Source organism: Epinephelus fuscoguttatus, linkage group LG22, assembly GCF_011397635.1.
Source record: "Epinephelus fuscoguttatus linkage group LG22, E.fuscoguttatus.final_Chr_v1".
NCBI lineage: Eukaryota > Metazoa > Chordata > Actinopteri > Perciformes > Serranidae > Epinephelus > Epinephelus fuscoguttatus.
Window position 1 is genome coordinate 4,908,636 of NC_064773.1, and position 23,435 is coordinate 4,932,070.

General features: G+C 43.0%; 2 protein-coding genes across 21 annotated transcripts in view; both read right to left on the reverse strand.

The window, feature by feature from the left end:
• The window catches only part of LOC125883094 (USP6 N-terminal-like protein), a 354,121-nt gene that overhangs the window by 209,400 nt on the left and 121,286 nt on the right, over positions 1–23,435 (reverse strand). The gene's annotated exons all lie outside the window — the stretch shown is intronic.
• celf2 (cugbp, Elav-like family member 2) overlaps positions 1–23,435 on the reverse strand; it is a 328,160-nt gene that overhangs the window by 59,865 nt on the left and 244,860 nt on the right. For all 20 annotated transcript variants that reach the window (XM_049567268.1, XM_049567267.1, XM_049567269.1 and 17 more), the window contains 2 exons: positions 17,154–17,202; positions 5,384–5,518 (listed from right to left, as the gene is read on the reverse strand). In XM_049567268.1, the coding sequence (XP_049423225.1) occupies positions 5,384–5,518; positions 17,154–17,202 (184 nt within the window). The remainder of the gene's footprint in view (positions 1–5,383; positions 5,519–17,153; positions 17,203–23,435) is intronic.

Consider the following 23,435-nt stretch of genomic DNA (forward strand, 5'->3'; position numbering starts at 1 on the left):
CCTGGTGTGTATTTGACCCATCCACCACCACAAAACTTGGACTTTCTTGCTCCTTCTACTCTGTCATTGCCGTGAACGGGATTTAATTGGATTTAGTTGAAAGCCTGGTGCGTCTTATACAGGGTAGCCTGTAAAGGGTGCCTTGAGAGTCGATAACAGAAGCTAAGGGCCACTGACCAGGCTGCCATATCTGACGCCCTGGGAATGAGAACAGGTTCACTATTTGCCTGTGACTCTGAAAAGGCCTTCTGCCACAGCTTCAGTCTACATCCACACTATTGCGTTACCCTTGTACTGGTGAACAAGGGCGTAGGTTTTCTTTCAACATTTAGAGGGCCACATATTAAGCAGGGGGGCTTGGGGTCCTTTCCCAAGAATTTCTGAGTGTCAAATATTTTGGTTCCGGCATTCTAGTTAATTTTTATGCACGAAATTGTGAATGTTTTCTCATACATTTATGATGGAAATGTCATGATACTTCCTGCTTCAACCATGTGTAGCTGTTTCTTCTTATTGCAACCCTTGGTTTTGAGGTTGCATAATGCTAACACCTACTTTACTGAAGGCATTCTTGCATTGATGAGTCAAATTCTAGCAGTCCTTTGAAATAAAAGTCCTCTATACTGTAAAAGTTTATAGGGAGGACAAATGCATGTGTCCTAAAAGTAGAGTCCCCCGCCCCCACAAAATCTACACCTATACTGGTGTAAAAAGGAAGCAGATTGTCTACTCTGCGCTTAGTTGCTTAGCTGCTGAATGTTTTTGAGAATACCACATAGGAAGAACAGTAGTGGTGATAAGTAAAACCATAGGTTCCTTTGCTTTAACTGACGACGAGGTGGAACTGTTACTGGAAGTATCACGAGTATATGGCAGTCAAGGCAGCGGCATACAGACCTGGAGTCTCTGCAAAGCAATTAGAGTGGTATTTGGAGCACTATCCATTATCTGAGGAAACCATGGTTACGGGAAAAGAGTACCCAAACAGAAAGGATGAAATCACAAAATGTATGCTGTAATGTTTTGGCTTGATTCTTTTACAAAAAAGCCCAAAAGCAAACTTGGGTCTCTGCGTCATGGTTTTTAAGACTAAAACAGACTAGAACGCAACCCAGGAGTTTTCTAACTAAAACAGGACTGGTAGTGTTTTAAGAAGTCTTGATTGTACGGTTTTGAAAACACAGGAGTAGTGTCGACGCTCGGTGCAAAGCGGAAAAAAAAGTTACGCATTTTAAATTACAGTGTGGATGTAGCCTCAGCGTGGCCGAATCAGTGTTTACTTCTTCAATTACGAAAAGGAAAGAGTTGTAAATTCTCTGTGTTTTTTGTCATGATTTGCTTGGAGTTCTGCTTTTTTAGGGCTAGACTTCAAACCACAGTGCTATTCCAATATCGATTGATTTGTGTCTGTAACACTGACACAGTCTGGTCAGATTCATATTCTTCTTTAGTTAATATTTGATAAGACACTTTTTAAACAAAAATTCTGCCAATTTTAGACTTAATTTGGGCAAACTTCTTGTACACCTGCATTTAACATTTGAGACCTTGACGTCTTTTGTTAAATTAAGAAAAGGGTTCCTCAAAATAAGGCACTAAAAAAAGTACTGTTTGGTGCTAAAACCCAGGTATTGTATTGGCTCCAGTTCAGTTTGAGAATGTTCACTTGCCTACTTTACTGAGGTTGTAACCTGAAGAATGTCAGGAAAAACACTGATCGAACAATGAATCCTTCATATTTGTTTTTTCCTGACCTATTACAGAAAGGGGAAGGGGAAATAACTGCTATAAATCAACTGTAAATGCAACAAGCAGCAACACGTCTCCTGATCTGAATTGCCGGTTTGGAAATGCCCTCAGCCTCACTATGGGAGCATCAAAGAGCTTAGGACTGGCTTACGGTGAGGCTAAACTGGAACGGCAGGGAGGGTTGAAGGATGTGAATGGAGGTTAGGAGGTCGCTGAAGAGGGTGGGGTTGTGTGGGGGGGTGATCTGGGGCTGAGGCTGAGAGAGCAAGAGGGGGAGGAAAAAGAGAAAGAGAGGGGAAAAGAGATATATAGAGCGAAAAGGAGAAGCATGTATTCACAGTGGCCACAACAGCCTCAAGATGTCGCTGCGGCTCATCTGTATTTAACGAGACTCTCTCGAAACCTTGAAGGAAATCCGGAACACTTTGCAAGAAGCAGCTGGTTGAAAACAGGATCTGATATAATGAATTTAGCTGAAACAGAATTTAAAACATACAAAAGTTTGACCTAGAACTTGTGATTCACTAAGAAAACATGCAAACCTTAATATGTGAGGCAGCACTTGGATACTAGGTTCATTGGGTTTGTTTGGTTCGTACATCGCTCTTACTTCTGTTCCTAGTCCTGGCATGCCACAGGCAACACTGGGTTGCACCACTGAGTTATTCTCCAGGGATTTTAAGCAACAAGATGCAGGAAAGGACAGTACGTGTACACCAACACTTGTCCAGATAAATTGATGGAACCTGGACAGAAGATTCACCATTTTTTGAGAGGTCTGCACCAACTGTACCTCAACTTGGTTTGGTTTTTTCCTGCATTAAATTTTTTTCCTGTATTCTGTGGCTGTAGCCTTACATCAAATAGCAAAGACATCACTTACGCCAAATGCAGACCATACACCTTTTTCTTTCGCCTTCTCTTGGAGAATTCTTAACTTCTACGACGTGCACAGAGCTCTCTTCCACACACGACTGCAGATGCATTGAAGCAAAAGACGATCACTCTTGGTTCAGGAGCATTAAATTACTCACACCTGTGGGTTGCATTTTCACTCTCTGCGCACATACTATATATGCTGCTCACTGACAAGCTCAAAACTCTTTCTAGCGACTGGGAAGGATAAAGACAGCCAACATTCAGTGCCCAGTGACCATGACTGGTTCAAGGTTGACTTTGATTCAGAGAACTGTCTTAACACGTGTTAACATTTGTTGTTGGTGCTGTCAGGAGGAACGAGACTGTGTAAAGGAAGTGGACGTCACCACCGAGATGTGACCTATTGGTTTGTGGAATACGGTTTTGAAGCCTTGAGTCTGGCAATTTGTGTCACCTTCTTGTTTTTTTTTGGAGCCAGAGGAAACCATATTTGGAGAACCTAATGAATACTACAGCGGTACCTTCTTGTCAATCACAAGGTAGCCATGCCCTTATGCATATGGTGTTTAGTAATCTACTTAAAGGATAAGTTTGGTATTTTTCAACCTTGACCCTTTTTTCTAAATGTTTTTGTGTCTATGTGACGAATGGGAACGATGATTTTTAAAATTGGTCCAGAACTGAACAGGCAATGTAACCACTCGGGGCACGTTTGTACCGTCAATGTATGTCCACTGAAAGTTCTTGTTTTTGCCACTGACAGGCTCAGATTGCTATTATAAGTGTCTGACACAATTATGGAAAAGACCCCTACAGAGATTCTTATCTTTAAAGAGTAAGATCCATCAAGGGCCAAGCAAAGCACCCCAGACGTCCCTCTCCCCAGCAATGCTTTCCAGTTCCTCCTAGTGGATCCCAAGGTGTTCCCAGGCCACACAAGAAATGTAATCCCTCCAGTGTGTTCTGGGTCTGCCCCGGGGCCTCCTACCACTGTGATGTGCCTGAAACACCTCCAACACGAGGCGCCCAGGAGGATCCTGAACAGATGCCTGAAGCACCTCAACTGAACCCTTTCCCACAATGGAGCAGCGGCTCTACTCCGAGGTCCTTCCAAATGTCCAAGCTCCTTACCCTATCTTAAGGCTCCAGCCACCCTACGGGAAAAACTCATTTCGACTGATTGTATCCGTGATCTCATTCTTTCGGTCACTACCTGGAGCTCATGACAATAGGTGAGGGTTGGGACGTAGATGGACCAGTAAATCGTAAGCTTCACCATCTGGCTCAGCTCCCTCTTCACGACGACAGTCTGGCGCAGTGCCCACAAACCAAATCCATCTCAATTCTACCCTTACTCATGAACAAGACCCCGAGATATTTGATTTCCCTCGCTTGAGGCAGTAACTTTCTCCAAACCCAGAGGGGGCAATCCACCAGAACCATGACCTCAGACTTGGAGGTGCTGAATCCAAGAAGAGCGAGATCCTTTTTGTTTAGCCAGGGTTAGTGTTAGAGAGGGTTAGGTCTATCTCTGGAGAGATCATTTCCACAATGTTGTCAGACACTTAGAATGACAATCTGAGCCTGTCAGTGGCAAAAACAAACACTTCTAGTGGACGTACAGTGATGGAGCAAACATGCCCTGAGTGGTTACACTGCAGCCTGTTTTGACACTGCCAACAATTTCAAAAACCAATGTCTCTATTAGTTACTTAGAAAAACATGGGAAAATAGGGTCCAGGTTGAAAAATACCAAACTTACCTTTTAACTCTAAATGGACCATAATTTAATACATTAGTACTATGCTGTGTTGGAAAAGATTTGAAACTAGCAATTGAGACCGTAAACACATAAGGAAAATGTTTAGTGAGAAATGTAATCAAGTGAGAAGTAGGGTCATTTTCTCGTAGACTTCCATACCATCCATACTTCTTCCTAAAACCAGTGGAGTCGCCCCCTGCTGGCCATTAGAAAGAATGCAGGTTTACAGCATTCCACATCCAATCCAGAGATTAGCCTTCGGGTGGAAAAGTAAAGTCGGTCGCTTTCACGTCGTGTTTTGCAAGTGATGATTGGTCGGGGTCCAACATGAAGTCTACCATATGTCTAGGCCAAGTTATGGCGAGATTTTAGTCTGATCACAACAGCAAAACATTATTTCAGGTAAATGTGGGAGTTTTTTGAAAGGAAGCAGAATAATTGTTTACGTCTCCATAGGTTCTTGTGTTCTTTCTGCTGCGAGGACACACTAATCACCAAACTTTACAGAAAACAACGTCTTCCTGTGACATTGACAGCTCAGGAGAAACTTCCAGTGAAGAGAAAAGGGTTGAAAACATGGAAATGAGCTGCTCATTATGCAGCAAAATACTTCTAAGTAAGCAGAGTACACAATGAACGGTTAAACTAGAAGGTGACTAGAATGATATTTAAAATAAATACAATAAAAACAGATGCATTCATAGTTATTTAGATTTACAGATGCTAATAATGAGCCCATCCTATTTATTATCAGTTACTGTCATATAAGAAAGTTGTTTATTCCCCGACACAGCCATTGGCTCAGAAACCATCTTCAACCAGCCACCTCTTGTCACACAGAGGTGTAGTAAAGACTTCCTGCAGGACTTTGAGTTTGAGTCACAGCACAAGTGGAAAACAATGAACAGCAGCAGCTGCTGGAGGCCGTTCTGGTAATAATATTCACAGGAGGAGCATTACGTGTGGATGGAAGTGAGTCGGAGCGACACACACCTCTGCTCAGTCCGTCAGGTCCTCTGAGGATCCGGCACTCCTCGATCTGTCCGAACGCAGAGAACATGACCCGGATGTCATTCTCGTTGCACTTCTTTGACACCATGCCGATGAACAACTTCCTGTCTTCCACCGCTGCAGAGCCAAAAAAGGAAAGAGAGACAGTGTGAATAAAAGGAGTACCTCACAGCACTTATACAGCTTTAATAAACAGAGCTGTTGTTGTTTGTTTCAACTGTAAAAAGTTGTGGATGGTACCAGTGGAACCGTTCTGTCCCCATGTTTGGTCCCCCCTCTGTTGGGGTACCTAGCACACAGATCTGGTACTAAAAGGTGGAGCTGTGAACACTGCAGTCTGATTGGTCAGTAGAGGACGCTCACTCTGCTCAGGGCTGAGTTGTGTCTGGTTTTGAGGCTCATGTAACCACTGTTCATACTGTGGAGAGTTTTATTAGTAAACTGTAACTATAAAATGAAAGGATGTTTTGCTGCCTCTCACAGCAGCTGGAGTCTGAGAAAAAATAACTTCATTCACTGGGCCGACTGCCGGCAACTTTTAAGGTGGAACGTTAACTTGTAATGTTACTCAATGCATGAGTTGATGACGTGAATCCATCAGCACACCTTAAATTTCACTGTGACAACTTGCTTTAGTTTTTAATGTCTCTCTTTGATAACATACACTTTTAGTAATGAGTGGATCTTTAAGAGTTTATATATATATGTCTTAATTTCGACTGTGTTATGTGAACTGTATATATGCTAGTCATCACTTGGAGGAAAAAAAAAGCGGTGCCGTAGCATTGTTCCGACTTCTCATTAGTCCGACGTCCCGTTGCTCCGATATGTGATTATTACTGTATTTGTGTACCATAGAGGATCAGCAACGCAACAAAAGTAGGCTACTGGTCGAGATACAAGTGTCATAGAGAGAAGAGAATGAAACACCATAACCTCCTGTTATTAACTCTGGGGTTGGGGTTGTGTGGGGAGGTCTCCGCGGTGCTGAACGGCTCCTGGCGGGCGTATTTCTACCTTGATGGTGCGCCGCGACCGGCTCTGGGTCAGCTGGGAAAGGCTTGAGGCGGAGCAGGCTCACGTCTTATGTGTTTGCCACTTTCTTTTTCATGTTAACCCACACCATGATCTTTTCCTGACCCTAACCAAGCGGTGCCTAAACCTAACCAGACCTTAACCACAGGGCATCATGATGATTTCGGAACAACGGGACTTTGGAACAATGGGTTTAATATGGTCGGAATAATGGGCAGACCCCAAAAAAGCTGCAGAGTGTGGTTCCTGTTGGCTACAGCAACACTAAACCCCTGAGCTGCATATTAGGCCTACTAGTTACTACTTATGTTTTTCAAGTGATTTCCCAAATTTGTTGTTGAGCTGTGATGTGTCTCTGGGGGTTGTCGGGGCATATTTTAAAGTGCAACCACACATCTGATGACCTCTTGGACATGTCCGCCAACTCTGAGTGCGCTCGTTGTCAGTATCAGACTGGTGGGGGTTAGTGTTGCGTTTAAGGCCTCCCCCCAAAGAACGAAAAAAAAAAAAGCACCGAAGCTTCGAATTTTTTTTTTTCACAATTTAATCCCGTGCCATCGAACGAAGCTTCGAAGCTTCGAATTTTTTGGGTCAGCCCTACTAGGTACCATGTCTGAAGGGTTACTTTCGATTCCAAAGGTACCATACCGAAAGTGTTTGGATCTCAAAAAGCCCAATCAACTGATGGAGCAGCTGATTAATCACATGATTCCTTTTTATGCAACCTACTGGAAAATCTCATTCAGAGAAACACCAGTGTGCATATTCAGTGGGCCGCATACCCCGGAAGTAAACCTGGACACTAGAAACTTTTTTGGTGTATGCACCAGGAGAGCAACTCCTTTGGAATGAATGGGCGCCATCTTGGCGTGCCGTATCTAGTTATCAATAAAATCTATGTTTGGCCCACCCTTCCACCAAGTTTAATAAAAACTGGGCCAGTAGTTTCTTCCGTAATGCTGCTGACAGACAAACAAACTATCTGAAAACATAACCTCCTTGGCGGAGGTCATAAGAGGATAAACTGAAAAATCGGGAAGGAGAAAGAGAGATCGGCGAGAACAAAGAAAAAATAAAACAGCAGAAAAGGAAAAAGTCAGACAAAGATAAAACACAGAACCCCAGAAATGTGGAAAATGGAACGAGACAGAACAAAACACCAATCAAAAGAAACAGTCAAAGAAAGAGAGGAAGAAAGAAGAAGAGACAGTGGGAGAGAGAAGAAGACAGACAGGGTTCATGTATTTCATCATGCCATCTGCGAGGCTCTGATCAATGTCTCATTATCACTTCAACACCGACTGCTTGCTGAGACTCTCCAGCTTGTCCTCTCTCACCCTCTTCCTCCCACCACCTCTCCTCCTCTTCCTCCTCCACCCTCCTTCCTTCTCCCTCATGGATTCCTCCTCTCTTCCTCCTTCGCTGACACAATCCCTCTTTCTCCGGTGCAATCTCGAGGAATGCGAGCCGGCTGCAGGTATCGGTGAGAAACTTGTGCTTGGGTGTGTGTGAGCGAGGTTAAGTCTGAATTAGGCTGCGAGCGAAATCCTCATCGCTTGCAGAAACAATATGTGTGTGTGTTTATGTGTTCCCACCACATTCAATGTAATGCTAATCCAATTCATTTTTAATGAGGAAACTGTCAGCTCTTACCGCGAGGCGAAAGAGATAAGCGGTCTGTTGCACTCTGGGAAATCAATAGCGCACTTGTTTATTTTGCTGTTTGAATTGTTTGTGTGTTTAAAAAACAAACCGTCGGGATACGCTGCCAAGATAAGTGTTGTTTCAAAAAGCTTTAACTCCTTTGTACACAGCGTGTGTGTGTGTGTGCGCATCACTCCAGAGGAAGATTACCACAAGTCTAACAGCAATGTAATTAATTTACTCTGTGTCGATAGAAAAGAAAGAAAGGAGATATCGTTACAATTGACTGTTTCTGTTTTTCGGACGAGGCGCGCAGGCAGGCGGGCGGGCGATAAGACTCATAAAGCCCGCTCTGGGATGATCTGGAGTCAGCTTTGCATTCTGGGATAAATTGGAGCTGAATTGGCTTCATGCTGAGATTCAACACATTAAGAGACACCAAAAAAACACTTTAAAGAAAAAAAAAACACGCTGCACAGGATTTACCAATAATGTTGTTATCTCTCTGTTCTAATGTACATCTCTCCATCTTTCTCTTCCTCTGTCTCCTCCACTGACTAAACTAATAAACCTTGAGGTGCCATTCGTCACTGTTACAGCAACTCTAACACTGGGTTTATTAAAGGTCATTACCATTAAGTGGATGGATATGTTTCGTATGGTCTGCTCTATATTTCACCATTCTGGCAGCGAGCAGTGGCTGCTTTATTAAGTTCCGCCATCGTTACCCCGATGGTTATGTCTTCTAAAGTCGTATTTCGCCATATTTCAGTGGAGCGGATGATGGCTTTTATAAGGATTTCCTCCCCTGCCTTGCCGGATACTGTCGTTTTATTGTATCCCCCCGCAGTGGACAGTGATATAGCAGGTGGCTTTATGGTGCTACTCCATCGTGTGTGTGTCAGCCAGAAGGACTCCTCTGTGATGTAAAGTTATGGCGAAGCTGCTGCTTTCAAAGGGGACCTATTACGCTCCTCTGTATTTTGTGTCTTATATATGGTGTTACAGTGAAGGATGTTCATATTAAACGTGGCCAAAAATGAGGCAAACGTATGTAGAAGTAATCCCTGTCAGCTAAAACCTGCTGAATACCGACATCCCCGTGTGCTGGATTTACTTTATATGGTCATCTGCTCCACGTACGTTATACTGCAAGTGCTTATATAACATAGCCCACACAGCTGCACGAGGCCCCGATCACACACAAAGCGTTTTAGCAGCTGGAGGCGGCTTTTTGTAATTGCATTTAATGAGAATGAAGCTTTTTGCGTTGCTACGTGTCTCATGTTTCTGTGTTCTAGGTGCCTGCCGTTTTTACCCAAGCGTTCTGAACTAAGTTGACAAAAAATTCAACTCAGCGCCCCACATCATCCCATTGTCCAATCAGATAATTCGAGAGGCGGGCCTTCTGTGGTGGTCACAACAACAAGTTTACAGTTGGTAAACAATGGAGGAGAAACTGGTGGTAGCGGTTGCTGGATACCCAGAGCTGTACAGTGTAACGACTGGATTTACTTTATATGGTCATCTGCTCCACGTACGTTATACTGCAAGTGCTTATATAACATAGCCCACACAGCTGCACGAGGCCCCGATCACACACAAAGCGTTTTAGCAGCTGGAGGCGGCTTTTTGTAATTGCATTTAATGAGAATGAAGCTTTTTGCGTTGCTACGTGTCTCATGTTTCTGTGTTCTAGGTGCCTGCCGTTTTTACCCGAGCGTTCTGAACTAAGTTGACAAAAAATTCAACTCAGCGCCCCCCAATAAATAAACAAATAAACAGAAGATTGATTACACGGCATACAGTAATGAGGTGATGGGGTGGTTGCCTAGCAACAATAAAAAGACGCGGCACAAACCAGCAACATAAAAAAAAGGGCAATGTGGTGCACCTTGTGCTTTGCAACCTACAAAACACTTTCCGTGTGATTGGATCCTGAGGCTAGATGCTAAAATCAGAGAAACATGTAGACTTGGTTGCTGATGTTGTTAATTTCTCCCTGATTTCACATCATATTCCTGCTGGAACATGTCCATCTATGTTTTTAAACTTCTATTAGAGATTTTTCACAGTAGAAAGTGCCTCTGTTCTCTGTTACAGTCAGTCCCCTGCTGCGAGTACTCCGCTAACGCTCATGTAACTACATGCTAATGTCAGGTAAACATGTCGCCTAATCGTGGCTGCTGATGTTTGTTTCTTCCTGATTTTGGATCATATTCATGCTGGAACATATCTGGTTGTGTTCAGAAGCATTGGTGTTTATTCATGATACAAAGTGCCCTTTTCTCTGTTACAGTCATTCCCTAGCTGCACGCCTAACGTACATGTAGCTTCATGTTAACGTCAAGCAAACACAAAATCTTATTGGTGATGTTGTTGATTTCTCCCTGATTTCAGATCATATTCCAGCTGGAACATATCTAGTTGTGTTTACAGGCTTTTATGCGTGATTTTTTTCACGCAACAGACACGCCGACACGCGCACAGAGAAAAACAAACATGGCCGACCGCCACCCACCTCGCCGTGAGATCCGAACAGCTCCTTCTAATTTAACAGCTCCTTCTACAACGTTGACGGCGGAAGGGAACTGGACAAGAGCCAAGTTATATGTAAGCTGTGTCGTGCTAAAATAAAATACTTCGGCAACACAACAAACATGAGAAGCCATGTAACTCCATTCCACCTGACGGAGGAGTCAGGGAGACGGCAGGCTGTTGTTGCTGCGGCAAATAGTGGCGCTACCGACCAGAGAACAATCGAGGAAGCAATTAGAAAGCTGCCACCCTCATCTGAAAAGGCGAAGCGAATTATGAAGGCCATCGCGGCATTTATTGCCAAGGATTTGCGTCCTTATTCTGTCATGGAAAATCAGGGATTTCGAGCACTGCTGCATACACTGGAGCCCAGATACACCATCCCATCCCGACGCTATTTCACCGACACTCTACAACCAAACCAAAACAGAAGTCATGGCCTCACTGTTGAAGGCAGGCAGGTAGGATCGCAGTTGCATGTGATGCGTGGACGTCTGTCGCCATCGACTCATTTGTTACTCTAACTGCGCATTTTATCTTGTGATTTAAGATACCTGTTGTTACCTTTGGTTCCGTACAACGAAGCTGTAACTTTCCAGTTTGCATGCATTTCCATTTATATGTTTAATAAAATATAATGGAAATGAATTCAACTGTTTCTTATTAGAAATGCACTGTTTTTAAAAATTGCAAGTGTTGAATGCTTATTCAGTGAGACAAAAAGAAATGTGTGTTGTGACAAAGTGCATCAATATACATAAATTAAAGATGCATCAATAATCGTTTTATAATCGAATCGTGGCCCCTGAATCGTAATCGTTATCGAATCCGGAGGTGACCAAAGGTTCCCACCCCTAGTACAAAGTGCCACTTTTGACTATTACAGGCACTCCCCATTGCAAGCACCATGCTAACACACATATAGCTACATGCTAACATCATGGAAACATGTAATCCTGGTTACTGATGTTGTTGATTTCTCCCTGATTTCAGATTATATTCCAACTGGAACATGTCCAGCTGTGTTTAGAAGTTTTTACTGTTGGTTTTTCACAGTCAGAAGGGCAACTATTCTCCATTACAGTCATTCCCCAACTGCAAGTACACTGCTACATGTAGCTACAAGCTAATGTGAGGGAAACAGGTAATCTTGGATGCCTATGTTGATCAATTCTCTCCAGATTTGGATGACATTCCTGCTGGAATATGTCCGCTTGTGTTTAAGCATTTATTGGCAATTTTTCACAGTAAATGTTCCCCTACACACAGTCGTTCTCTGGCTGCAGGTACACTGCTACATGTAGCTACATGCTAATGTCAGAGTAGACTGGGTTTGTTCAGGACGGCGGCTTCAAGAGACAGAAGCTAAAACAGAGTGTCTAAGACAGAGGGCGAATTCAGGTGTTCCAGCACAGATATGAGGAAAATAAAGTGTTTTTGACCATTAAATGATGTAAACATGCTCCAGTGGAAACTCTAAAATATAAACCTGAAAATGAGCATAACAGGTCCCCGTCAAATATATTCACACGCAGGGTTCCTGTAGGTGTCAGAAAAATACCTTTAAAAGTCCTCTTTTTTTAAAACTACCTGCAACCAAATTTTAATGGTCACTTCATCCAATCATGGTTTTATCCGTTTTCATATTCTGCTCAATTACTCAGCTTTAAGGGTCAGTTCACCCAAATTGCAAAAACACACATTTTCTCACTTAGCCATGCAAATAATTTCAGTTTTATTTGCCAAAATTTTCAGATATCTGCTGCAGAGATTTCTTGAGCTCTGTCACGCTGAATGATCTGCAGACATCACTGACAACAATTTTAACTGGGGGAATATTTTTCCACCTGAGGTAAAAAACTATCAGCTGTGAGGTCTTGGGATTATAAGTAGGAATTTGCCTCTGGGGGGAAACATGTTGCTGTTGTGCTTTTATATATGTACTTTTTCTTCTTCTTTTTGGGACATCACAAACAAACTAATTAATCTGCAGAACATTTGAGTGGCTGCAGGAGGCTCAGCAGCAAACATTTCAAAATATCATCCCATGAATGAAATACCAAGTGGGCCCACAAGGTCACCAGGACCCTGAACATGCAGGTTTGATTTGGTTCAGTATCAACAGCAATCTGCTGAAAGAGATTAAAAAACTGGTAACCAAGGATGGGTAAGCTTTTAAAACATCGATGTCCAGGGGCCCGTCATTTCATAATCTCACCACGCCTCAACAGCAGATAAAACCTAAACTAGAAACCTAAACTGTGCAGAGCAAAGAGAAAAAATACTTTGTGTTTTTACAATTTGGGTGAATTGACCCTCAAAATATAGCAACTGAGCAGAACCTTCAAACAGATACCAAATCAGAAGCACCATGCCCACAATGTTTCCTGGCCTCACCTGCTAAGCTGCCGCTATAATAACATTTTCTGTTCGTTTCCAAACGCACCTCGACTAAATATCACTGAACATAATGAAGCTGACAAATCACACTGAGTGTTATTGCTGCATCAAAATGAAACCAATTAAAAACAGATTGGAATAATGGAGCAACGCATTCAGACCTTGTAAAAGTGTCTTTAAAGACACAATAAAATGAGAGAACTTATTTTTCCTGTGTCCCTGCATTAACTGCTTTTCTTTGTGTGTGTAAAATAAACCTTAAAAAACACACTTTCATCTTATTTATATGTTAGAATTGCTCTCCTTCCACTTCCTGCGAAACATTACAACATTTGTACTGACTCATCCTGCACTCGAGGGTGGATATATAAATTCCATCCAATCAGATACAAAGCCTCCCATCATATAAAACTACACTTGACTTCTTCAGCTCGTGGGTCGCAGCACTGTGGGCAGCCGTGAAATCAGGGGGTTGGAGGTGTTTGTTTTAATGTATGCTGGAGAAAACCTTGCTTGTTATTCATTTCTCCCTCTCGTCATATAACGATACAGGTAAGAGAGGTGTGGGTGGATGGGTGGCGTACAGCTTCAGGTCCCTGTGGTTCTCCAGAGACTCAGTGATTGAAAGGTCATGGCCACTTCAAAGCAATCACATGAAAATCCCTCCTTAAATCATGCCCTGCTCGCGCATTTCATTTCACTGTACAGATGGAGAAAGATGCTAAAGATGCTGTTTGCTAAAAATGATGAAAACTATCGATATATGTCCTCAGTAGGAACCAATGGGTTTGGGACTGACTGCCTCAGACAGAACAGGAAAGCCCACCCAAAATCAAACTCAAAATCCCCCCATAATGACCTGTAGTGCTATTAATCAGCCAAAACATGATCATTTTCCTTACGATGACCAAGCAGTTTTTGTGCCTAAACCTAACCACGTTAACCACTGCAATGTTGAAACGTAAAGTTACAACGTACGTGCTACACAACAAGGTAAAAATTTTACAATTCAAATATTTATTCTTACAAATGGATTGAAGAGCTACAGGAAACTGCTCGGGTGTCTCTACATTGGTTGTGCTCCCTAGCCTGAGACAAAATTTGTCTCTGGACTGCATGTGCCAAAATATTCCAATATGTCCTTTTGAACAGTGCTGGACATTGAGGTTTCTGTTCACTCAAGCCACTCACGTTCCTTGGGCAACACATAACATTATGTCCCGCCATAAACTCTATCCTGATGGTGATGCCCCCACAGTGGAAGTCCCTCACGTCCAAGATATTTTATGGATCTAAAAAGCAGCTCCAAAATGGTACTGGCAAATTTCTGTTCTTTCTCAAGCCTGATTTATGGTCCTGCGGCGTACCTACGTCGTTGCCGTGACGCCGTCGTGAACCCTTCGAACTTCTCCGTCACTCCATTTCGTTGCGGTGCAATTCACCACCAGAGCAGTAGGAGGCTGCGTTCCTTTCCTGAATGGTTGTCGTCGTCTCTAGTTGATTCTTTGTTTAGCTTCCGGCTTTTCCGGTCACAGAGAAATGAACACGGAGCACGGACAGATGGCTCCGTCCGTATCCGTATCCGTATTGAACGTTGAGCATAAATGGGCCTTAATACTGCAACATCTACATCGCAACAGAAGATGTTTAAAGATGGCGGGGATGGCGCAATCTGGAAATACGGAACTGGAAATGCGTTGCTACCAAGCAAACCAATCACAGCCCTCTTGGTCTGCGCTGGGTCTGCGTCGCCTCGACGTGTAGTTACATTTTTGGGGAGGTGCACGTCAGGCTACGCTGGGGGCTATGGCGAGCCTTCTGCATAGCCACCTACCCTATGACGTAGCAACGTCGTTGATTTAACGAAGGACCATGAATCAGGCTTCAGCCTGTCTGCACAATTAAGTAGCTCCCACTATCACAAAACTGTCCCCAAGTTTAACATTAGCTGCACCATCAGCTGACCCCAACCTGACGTGTTGACGTTGATGTGATCTGTGTGACTCTTTTCAGTTTAGGTTTAATTATCAGACACTTTGTAGGAATACTTGTATAAAGTCTTCAACAAAATATTTGAATGGCATGAGAGCTACAGTGCTGATATAATGAGACTACTGTGCAGCCCTTTCTCACGCTTCTAATCAAGAGAAAGTTCTAGAGCGAGTGTCAGCGTAATAATAATATTCCCTGTATACACTGCCTCTCCAAGGCAGGAATTCCACACTGTAATGCCGCCTCACCGCTCTGCATAAAAGGTACAATCATGGAATGGCGGCTTCTGAGGTAGCGTTTGTGCCAAAACGACCTTTGTATAAATGTGACAGCTGGCAGGATTTGATCATGCTTAGCACGGGTGTGAAATTTTGACGAGGGAGATTCAAAAAGCAGCTAGCAGTTAGCAGCTAACTCAAAGAAGAAGAACAGCATTAAAATATCTGCAAATTGGGAAAACAATGAGGTGTGGGAGCTTCTTACCCCTCAGGCTGAGGACAAGATCGGCAGCTATATAACGTTGTAGAAGAAAGAAACTCAAAACACAGGATTGGACATTTGAGGGCTTACTCGTGAAAAAGCATCATCATCGTGACAATTTATGTTGTCCGACAAACAAGCAGTATCAGCTGACACACCTACAGCTTTCCAATACACATTAAAAGGTGTTTCCCGTCACTTAAGCTACTGTGTCCCTGTTATTCAGACAGCCAGCTCCAAGAAAAATTGCTTCTCCTCACGTAACGAAATTTGGCCAGAATCATGCCAGTTCTTTTAGCTGAAGTCATGTCAGGATAATAAGTTTACCTCAGGTCACGTACACCATATATTTACATGATAAGAGTTTACACCAGGTCATCTACACTACATATTCACTATAATAAAAAAGTCCCACTAGAGGACGACACTATTGTGTTTAAAGTCACACCTGTCATGCCTCTTGTGCTTCCATAAAGCCAGCATGCTGTCTAAAATGACACACAAGTGAGGCACGACGCCACTGTTGTTTGGCTTTGTGTAAAAATCCAATTTGAAGCATTTGAAAGTAGCACAAGAAAACAATGCCACTTTTTCGGCTATTACATCAGCGCACCGCTGAAGACAGAGGTCAACATCATTGTGGAAAGCCGGCTTATTTAGTCAAGTCATGTTAAGTTTGGCCATGTCATCATAGGACTCCTGGTTGTGCCACAGTTCCTGTTCAAAAAAGGGGACTATTTTCAAGGTAGTTCAGTACTTGACTTTTTCCCCTCAAAATTCAAGCACTTTAAAGCCTGTCTGAACCCAGCAACAGTAGAGAAACTGGGTCACGACTTTTGGAAAGAGACATTGCTAAATGTTTCTCTTTTTTTGGCACTTTGAGCACCACAAGCCGAGTGTCATCTAATTCCACTATACCAGAGAGACAGAAAGCATCTCTGCAACTCACACCAAGACAATCTAGACTGATAAATAGCACTACAGTTTGGCTGAACTGTCCCTTTAAGAGAAATATAGATTAATGCCAGCCTTTAAAGACACTCTGATACTTCCTGTGGTGTATAGTGTCCAACAGCTTCCTTGTTAGAATGAGAAGGAACGGAGCAAGAGGCTCAGTATAGGAAATCAATTCAGAGCTGGATCTGCAATATGTAGTTTGGAAATGGGGTGATCTGAGGACGAGGTGTGTGACAGTGCTTGTGTGAGCTATATGCATAAAAGCGATTGTGTGTGTGTGTGTGTGTGTGTGTGTGTGTGTGTGTGTGTGTGTGTGTGCGCAGCGCGAGGAGAGTGTGTACAGCATGTTTGTATGAGCGGAGCAGCCACAGGGGAGAGAGGCTGGTTCACCATGAGGCCAAAACGATTCAACTTTCACTGACCTCCTTCTGAAGCACCTTAATAATTCATCACACATATAAGAATATATTTATATATATCAGCATTTCCCCCCCCTCTCTCTATCCGTCCCTCTGTTCCTCTCTACATCTCTCGCTCAATCTTTTCCCCCAGTCCCTCGTCCCGTCTGCCAGTCAAGCAGCGAGCGAACACACAGCTGAGACGGCTATTACCAAGCAAATTCAAAAAGGCTATTGATGCATGTGTGTGTGATATTGATGCGTCTGTCATCATGTGTTTGTGTGTGTGTGTGTGGGTGGCCACTCACCGTTAGATTTCTCACTGTCTGCAGGTTTCATCTGAATAGGGTGGTGCATCTGTAGAGACAGAGGAGAAGGACAAAATATATTAAACGCTGCACACAGACACACACATGTACACAGTCAGACGTTACACTCAATATATGTTGAAACTGCGGAAACCATCACATCCCTCCTTACGTACAGTAATCGGCAACATAATGAGGGGTGTTTTCCTTCCTTGAAATTTTCATAGATGAGGCTAAATTATAGACAGCGCAGTGCATGGATAATTCCAAATGGTTCAAGGCGATTTTTCTACGTAGTTTGTGCTATTGAATCCTAAGCATTCACATCCAGAACGCCTGTTCTGTCAATCAAATGTATATCACACCTTGCAGTGCTATACCTGGCTTCGTTCAAAAAAAGGAGGGCTTTCGAGTCAAAACAATCTCACAAGCAAAAGGACATATCTGAGAGCATGACGGGAGAAACTAGAAATACTACCTCGCAGTTGTAGGCTTCTGCAAACTATGACAGTTGACAATGCTCCAAACACGGGTGTTGCAGCAAAGAAGCCACATATTCTAAAACATGGATGCTTCACACACATCTTCAACCCAGCAGCACGCAATATCAGAATATCTATACAATCAGTTTCAAGGTGGACGCTCAAGATTAGTGTCACCATTTCAGTGTCTGACCAAATGTCTCCCGTTCTGTTCCTGAGATATGCCGTTGAGTAATGCGAGAAGTATACTTGCTGCAGACAACGCATGTGTGTACGCATCATGGCTGCCATGCGTATTTATATTCGTTTGGTGCGTAGGCCGCTCACTTTGATGCGAGGTAACGTGACGCGTTTATGAGATGCAATATTGACATGAACACTAGAGGCGCTTGTGCGAAGTAGACCTCTAGAGATCACGAACGTGAGGTCGGGCCGCACATACCATCTCCGATGGCGGCGGAGATGACACCTTTTCCTCTGCTGAGATCTTAAAAGACATAAAATTATGATCTCTTCATCGAGAGCATCCATGTTTTTGTATAGCCTGCTATATCCGGAAATACAGTGTCACCGCCTTCTTTGCTTTTCGCGACAAAAGTGTCTGAGTGCTGTGGTCTGCTCCTAGCGGAGACCACCAGTATCAGGCGTTTTGGCTGCGTCGACAAACGACCGTGCTGCACCAAGTATACACACAGGCGCAGCACACTCTGCACGCGTATGTTTGGCCACGCAGCCAGTATATTTGTGTCCTAAGGGCCAGGAAATTCACATTTGTGTGAAACGTTGTCATAATTAGTCAACAAATACTTGAGTTATGGCCAAAAACATGTTTTGTGAGGTCACAGTGACCTTTGACCACCAAATCTTATCAGTTTATCTTTGAGTCCAAGTGGACGTTTGGGCCAAATTTGAAGAAATTCCCTGAAGGTGTTCTTAAGATATCACTTTCAGGAGAATGAGACTATCACAAGGTCACAGTGACCCTGACCTTTGACCACCAACATCTAGTCAATTCATGGTTGAGTCAAAGTGGACATTTGTGCCAAATTTGAAATAATGCCATTACAGTGTTATCTAAATATCCCATTCAGGAGAATGAGACTGACGCAAGGTCACAGTGACTCTGAGTTTGACCACCAAATCTAAGCACTTCATAGTTGGGTCCAAGTGGATGTTTGTGCCAAATTTGAAGGAAACCCTTTACCTTTGGTTGTTAGTTATGATTAAGACCAGAAGTCTAGAGTTGAGGAGATAACCGTGGAGGAAGTGAAAGCTATGATCGGAATAGTCACTCACACTGGGCTCACATCTAAAGTGAATAAAACAGCAAAAAATAAACTATTCCACATTTTTCTAGGGAGTACCTGGAACTCCCTCAAGGACCTCTGGTTGAGAACCACTGCTGTATCCGGTCTTTTGTTACTCCCCATTTTCCCTTCATGAACTTGGGGCTGAAACAGAGGAGTAAACAAACCTCAGGACACTGAGGTGGTGGATGGGAAATTTACCCCTGCTCCCCCTCCTGAGGTTCAGCTATCCGCAATCCATCTCCATGTTACAAGTTATTAGCATACTATATGGATCATTTACAAATACAATCAGTAAGTATTCTGATTGCACTGGATCTTAAGATATACATTTATATACAAACTGGTGCATCAGGTCAAGGGAAGCGATTCTGCTGTATGAGCTTCTGTAGACGAACAGGTGATCATCGGCAGGTTTTTGTCAGGCTAGTTTGAGACAGCAGGAAGAGGTGGAGTTCAATGACCTTTCAACTTGCCAGGCACGTTTTTCTTTACTTAATAATGTGACCAAACTGTACAGATTTTATTTAGACCTGACTGAGATTTGATCACAATGTGATCCAGACCAGTTTCAGATGTGGTCTGGCCGATCTGGAGGCATCCTGATTGCGATAAGCTCTGAGTGCATTTTACAAATTGCATTTATTTGCATTTCCCCCCACTCAGAGATAAGATACCCAGACACAGATTGCATGTTTATGCCAGGTGTAAATGGGGTCTAAATGCTCGCATTTACACTCGTCTTTTAGATACTGGATATCTCTCTGATGTGCCCAAGAAGCAGTTTAATGGAGCTGAATGATGGATGTGTTTTTAAGGTGGCGGGTCTTCTTTTATGGAAAACAAGAAAACACTTCACAGATGAGAGGGCTTTGTCACCTCTCTCCCTCTCCCCCCCTCCTTCAGTCTCTCCTCCTCTGTCCCTTTTTTATTCCCTCCATCTCTCTTTCCTTTATGGGAGATTATGTGGCTGTTTGATCTGCGGAGAGACGAATGACAGTGATTCTCCAAATCTAGCCCAGTATCAATCACACTCAGAGTCAAATACCAGCAGAGAGTGTGAGTGTGTGTGTGTGTGTGTGTGTCTGTGTCCGTACAAGTGTGTGTGCGCCCTGTCTTACCCATAACGCCCCTGGGCTCAGTCACGCTGTGACAGAAGGCTTTGATCTTCCAATTCTATCACACACCTTTATCCCAACTCTCTCCCTCTTGCTCTCTTCCTTATCATCCTCACTCTCTGCTTTTTTTCCCTGTCTCCCAGACCTGTCCCTGACACACACACACACACACACACACACACGCGCCTACTCAGTCTGCTGATTAGTTCCCAAACCTGCCTGATGGGGGCAGTCAACGGTGGAGAGGGAAGAAACAAAGACAGACAGGATGGAACATACACCTGCGTCCGACACTGCAGACCGAATGAACTCCCTCAAAATAGAACAAAGAGACAAACAACCAATCACTGCAGTTACGCAACAACCCCATCATAGAACCAGCCCAGTCACCAGGATGAAATGTTTCTGCAAACCATAGATATGTTACACTTGTATGTTTCAAACGACACAAAGTTCAGTTTACATGTACATGAACTGAGTTTCTCATCAGGAGGATGAGGGGATGGTTGACGGCAAGATGGCTACAAAGCAGCAGACCACTGTATTAGACTAATAAAGAAGATATTTCTAGCAAGAGTTTGGAACATTTCCAGCTGTGTTTGTAGCAACAAAAGTGTGTATTCTTTAAACACAGGTTTGGGACATTTCTTACCGTGTTTACAGTCGCAAAAGCAAATATATTTTACAAGAGACTGGGACATTTCTAGCTGTCATTGTAGCAACAAAAAGTAGGCAATATTTAATGAGCATTCACGACATTTTTAGCCATGTTTGTGGCCACACAAGCATGTGTTTTTCAACAAACATTTGGGACATTTCTTGCAGTGTTTGTGGCAACAAAAGCGGGTGTTTTTTAATGAGTTTGGGTCATTTCTAGCCATGTCTGTAGCAACAATAGAGAGGTTTCTTTTATGAGATTTCAGGATAATTCTGATCATTTTTGTAGCAACAAAAGCAGGCACTTTTGATATGAGTTTGGGACATTTCTAGTCATGTTTGAAGCGACAAAAGCGGGTATTTTTTAAATGAGAATTTGGGACATGTCTAGCCATGATTTTAGGAACAAATGCGGATATTTTAACAAGAGTTCGGGACATGTCTAGCTATGTTTGTAGTGACAAAAAGTGGGTGTTTTTCCATAAGCATTTGGGAAATTGCTAGCTGTGTTTGTAGCGGTTAAGTTTTAGGCGATAATAGCCACGTTTTTTTAAGTGACAAAAGTGGCTATTTTTTAACAAGAGTTGGGAACACGTTTGTACATGTTTGTAGTGACAGAAAGTGGGTATATTAATGAAAATAATTAACTGCTTTTTAACTATATTTCTAGCCGTGGTTGTAGTTACAAAAGCAGTGTTGTTACTTGTTTGTATCAATGAAAAGCTGGTATATCAACGAAAATTAAGAACATTTCTAGCCATTGTTGTCGTGACAAAAGCTGATTTCTTTAGATGAGAGTTTGCAACATGGCTAGCAGTGTCTGTTGCTACAGAAAGTGAGTATTTTACAGAGAGTTTGGCGCATTCCTATCCATGTTTGTAGCTAACAAATTGGGCAATTTAAGCCAAAACATGATGTTTTCCTACCTCTAACCAAATGTTTTAATCTAAACCTAAATACAAGTCAACCACAGTGCTGGCACAGCATAACGTTTCAACAAAGTTCTGCTACAGATATGCTATGTATAAAAATATACAAATGTAAATTATCCATGGTTTGTAGAAACGTGCAAAGACAAAATTTATTCTGGTGATTGGATTCATGGTCCATACTGAGACAAAATAGAATCAACTTTGTTGATGGCTGATGTAGTTTTTTAAGCAGCTTGGGCAGAAATGGCCGCACGATCGTGAAGAAAACTGAAGAGACTGAAAGAAAAAAGAAGGAAAGAAACTACAAATTGACAGTGTGATCATTCAACGCTTTGCCTGGCAGTTTGCCTTGTCATGCAAAGTTCAAAGAAAGAAAGAAAGAAAGAAAGAATAAAACTACAATACGAAACAGAGTGAGAATTACATGAGAAAATAAAAATGAAATTTAAATGAAATTCTGTGACGGCTGAATGCTTGTGTTTTGCTGTGTGCACCGGAAGCCAATGTCTTCAGAAAGGACAAGAAAGACAGAAAGGAGGGAAAACAAGAAAAAAAAATGACGATATAAAGACAAGGGAGAAGAAAAGGCATCGAAAATCTAAAGCAAAAGAAAAACAGAAAAAGGGAAAGGAGAAGAACAAAGAAAGACATAACAGATAGTGACAGAGGCATGGTGAGAGAAGGACTGTTTGAGAAAGACAAAGGATTAAAGGGAGGAAAAAGGATCAAGAGAGAAAGACAGACCGAAAGAGGGAAGAGGGTCACAGACACTGGACCAAGAGGAATAGTGGTGGCTAACCCTCTGGGCTGCAGTCTCAGTACAGTATCACTAACACAAGGACAGATGCCGGGACATGGATGACGTGTTTGTGTGTGTGAAGACACATCAAAAGGAGGAAAGTCATGTCAAAGCGAACCTGGAAGTCACATCAAGTCAGTTCTCGTTAATCCATTTCAAAGTCTGTCCTCTAAAGGCAAGAAACAAAACAAAACAAAAAAAAAAAAACAAAAGCCATGACAGCATCCGCTGTGCTGCCGTCATTTACTCCAGAAAAACACAGCCAAAAGGTTTCACGTGCACACACACACACACACACACACACACACACACACATATACAACACGTACACAAACACAAACAGCACACACACTCACGCAGGTACAAAAGCTCTGTCTGCCTTTTCGGGCGTCTCCTCCTCAGGTCTGTCTACCCAGAATGCCCGGCGGGTGGCGGCGCTGTCGACATGTTTGATCTCGGAGAGCCCCCGCCGAGACTCACAACAGCAAGGCTCTCCTCCGCTATCCCACAATTCCACAGTGCTGTTTCTTCTTGCCTGGCAGGCCCGCAGCCGCAGTCTGCCATTCATTATGCGCTCAGCAGGAGCCAGGCAAAACTACTAAGTCCTCGCCGCGCTCAGGCTCGTAAAAAGCACAGAGAACCAAAAACTTGACGACGTAAAGCCATGTGTGCAGTTGGAATGATGCTGCGCTGGCATTTAGCTTTACAAATGTATCTGTCTAGACAGTAGGCTGCTTAATCTACCTCATGTTTACCTTCGACATCCTATGTGGGAGTCAATTCTTCCTCCTGTCCTTTTCTCCTCTCTGCTCGGCTACAAATTGAGCTGGTGAATCTTTAATTGAAATTGTCTGAACGTGATTTAGAAAACGTGAGATTTGAAAAAAGAGCAGAATACTTTACATGACAGCAGACAGAGTTAATGACGCAAGGTTAAATTGTATGTAATTTCCCTGAAAACTAAAGCGGGTAATTTTAACGAGAGTT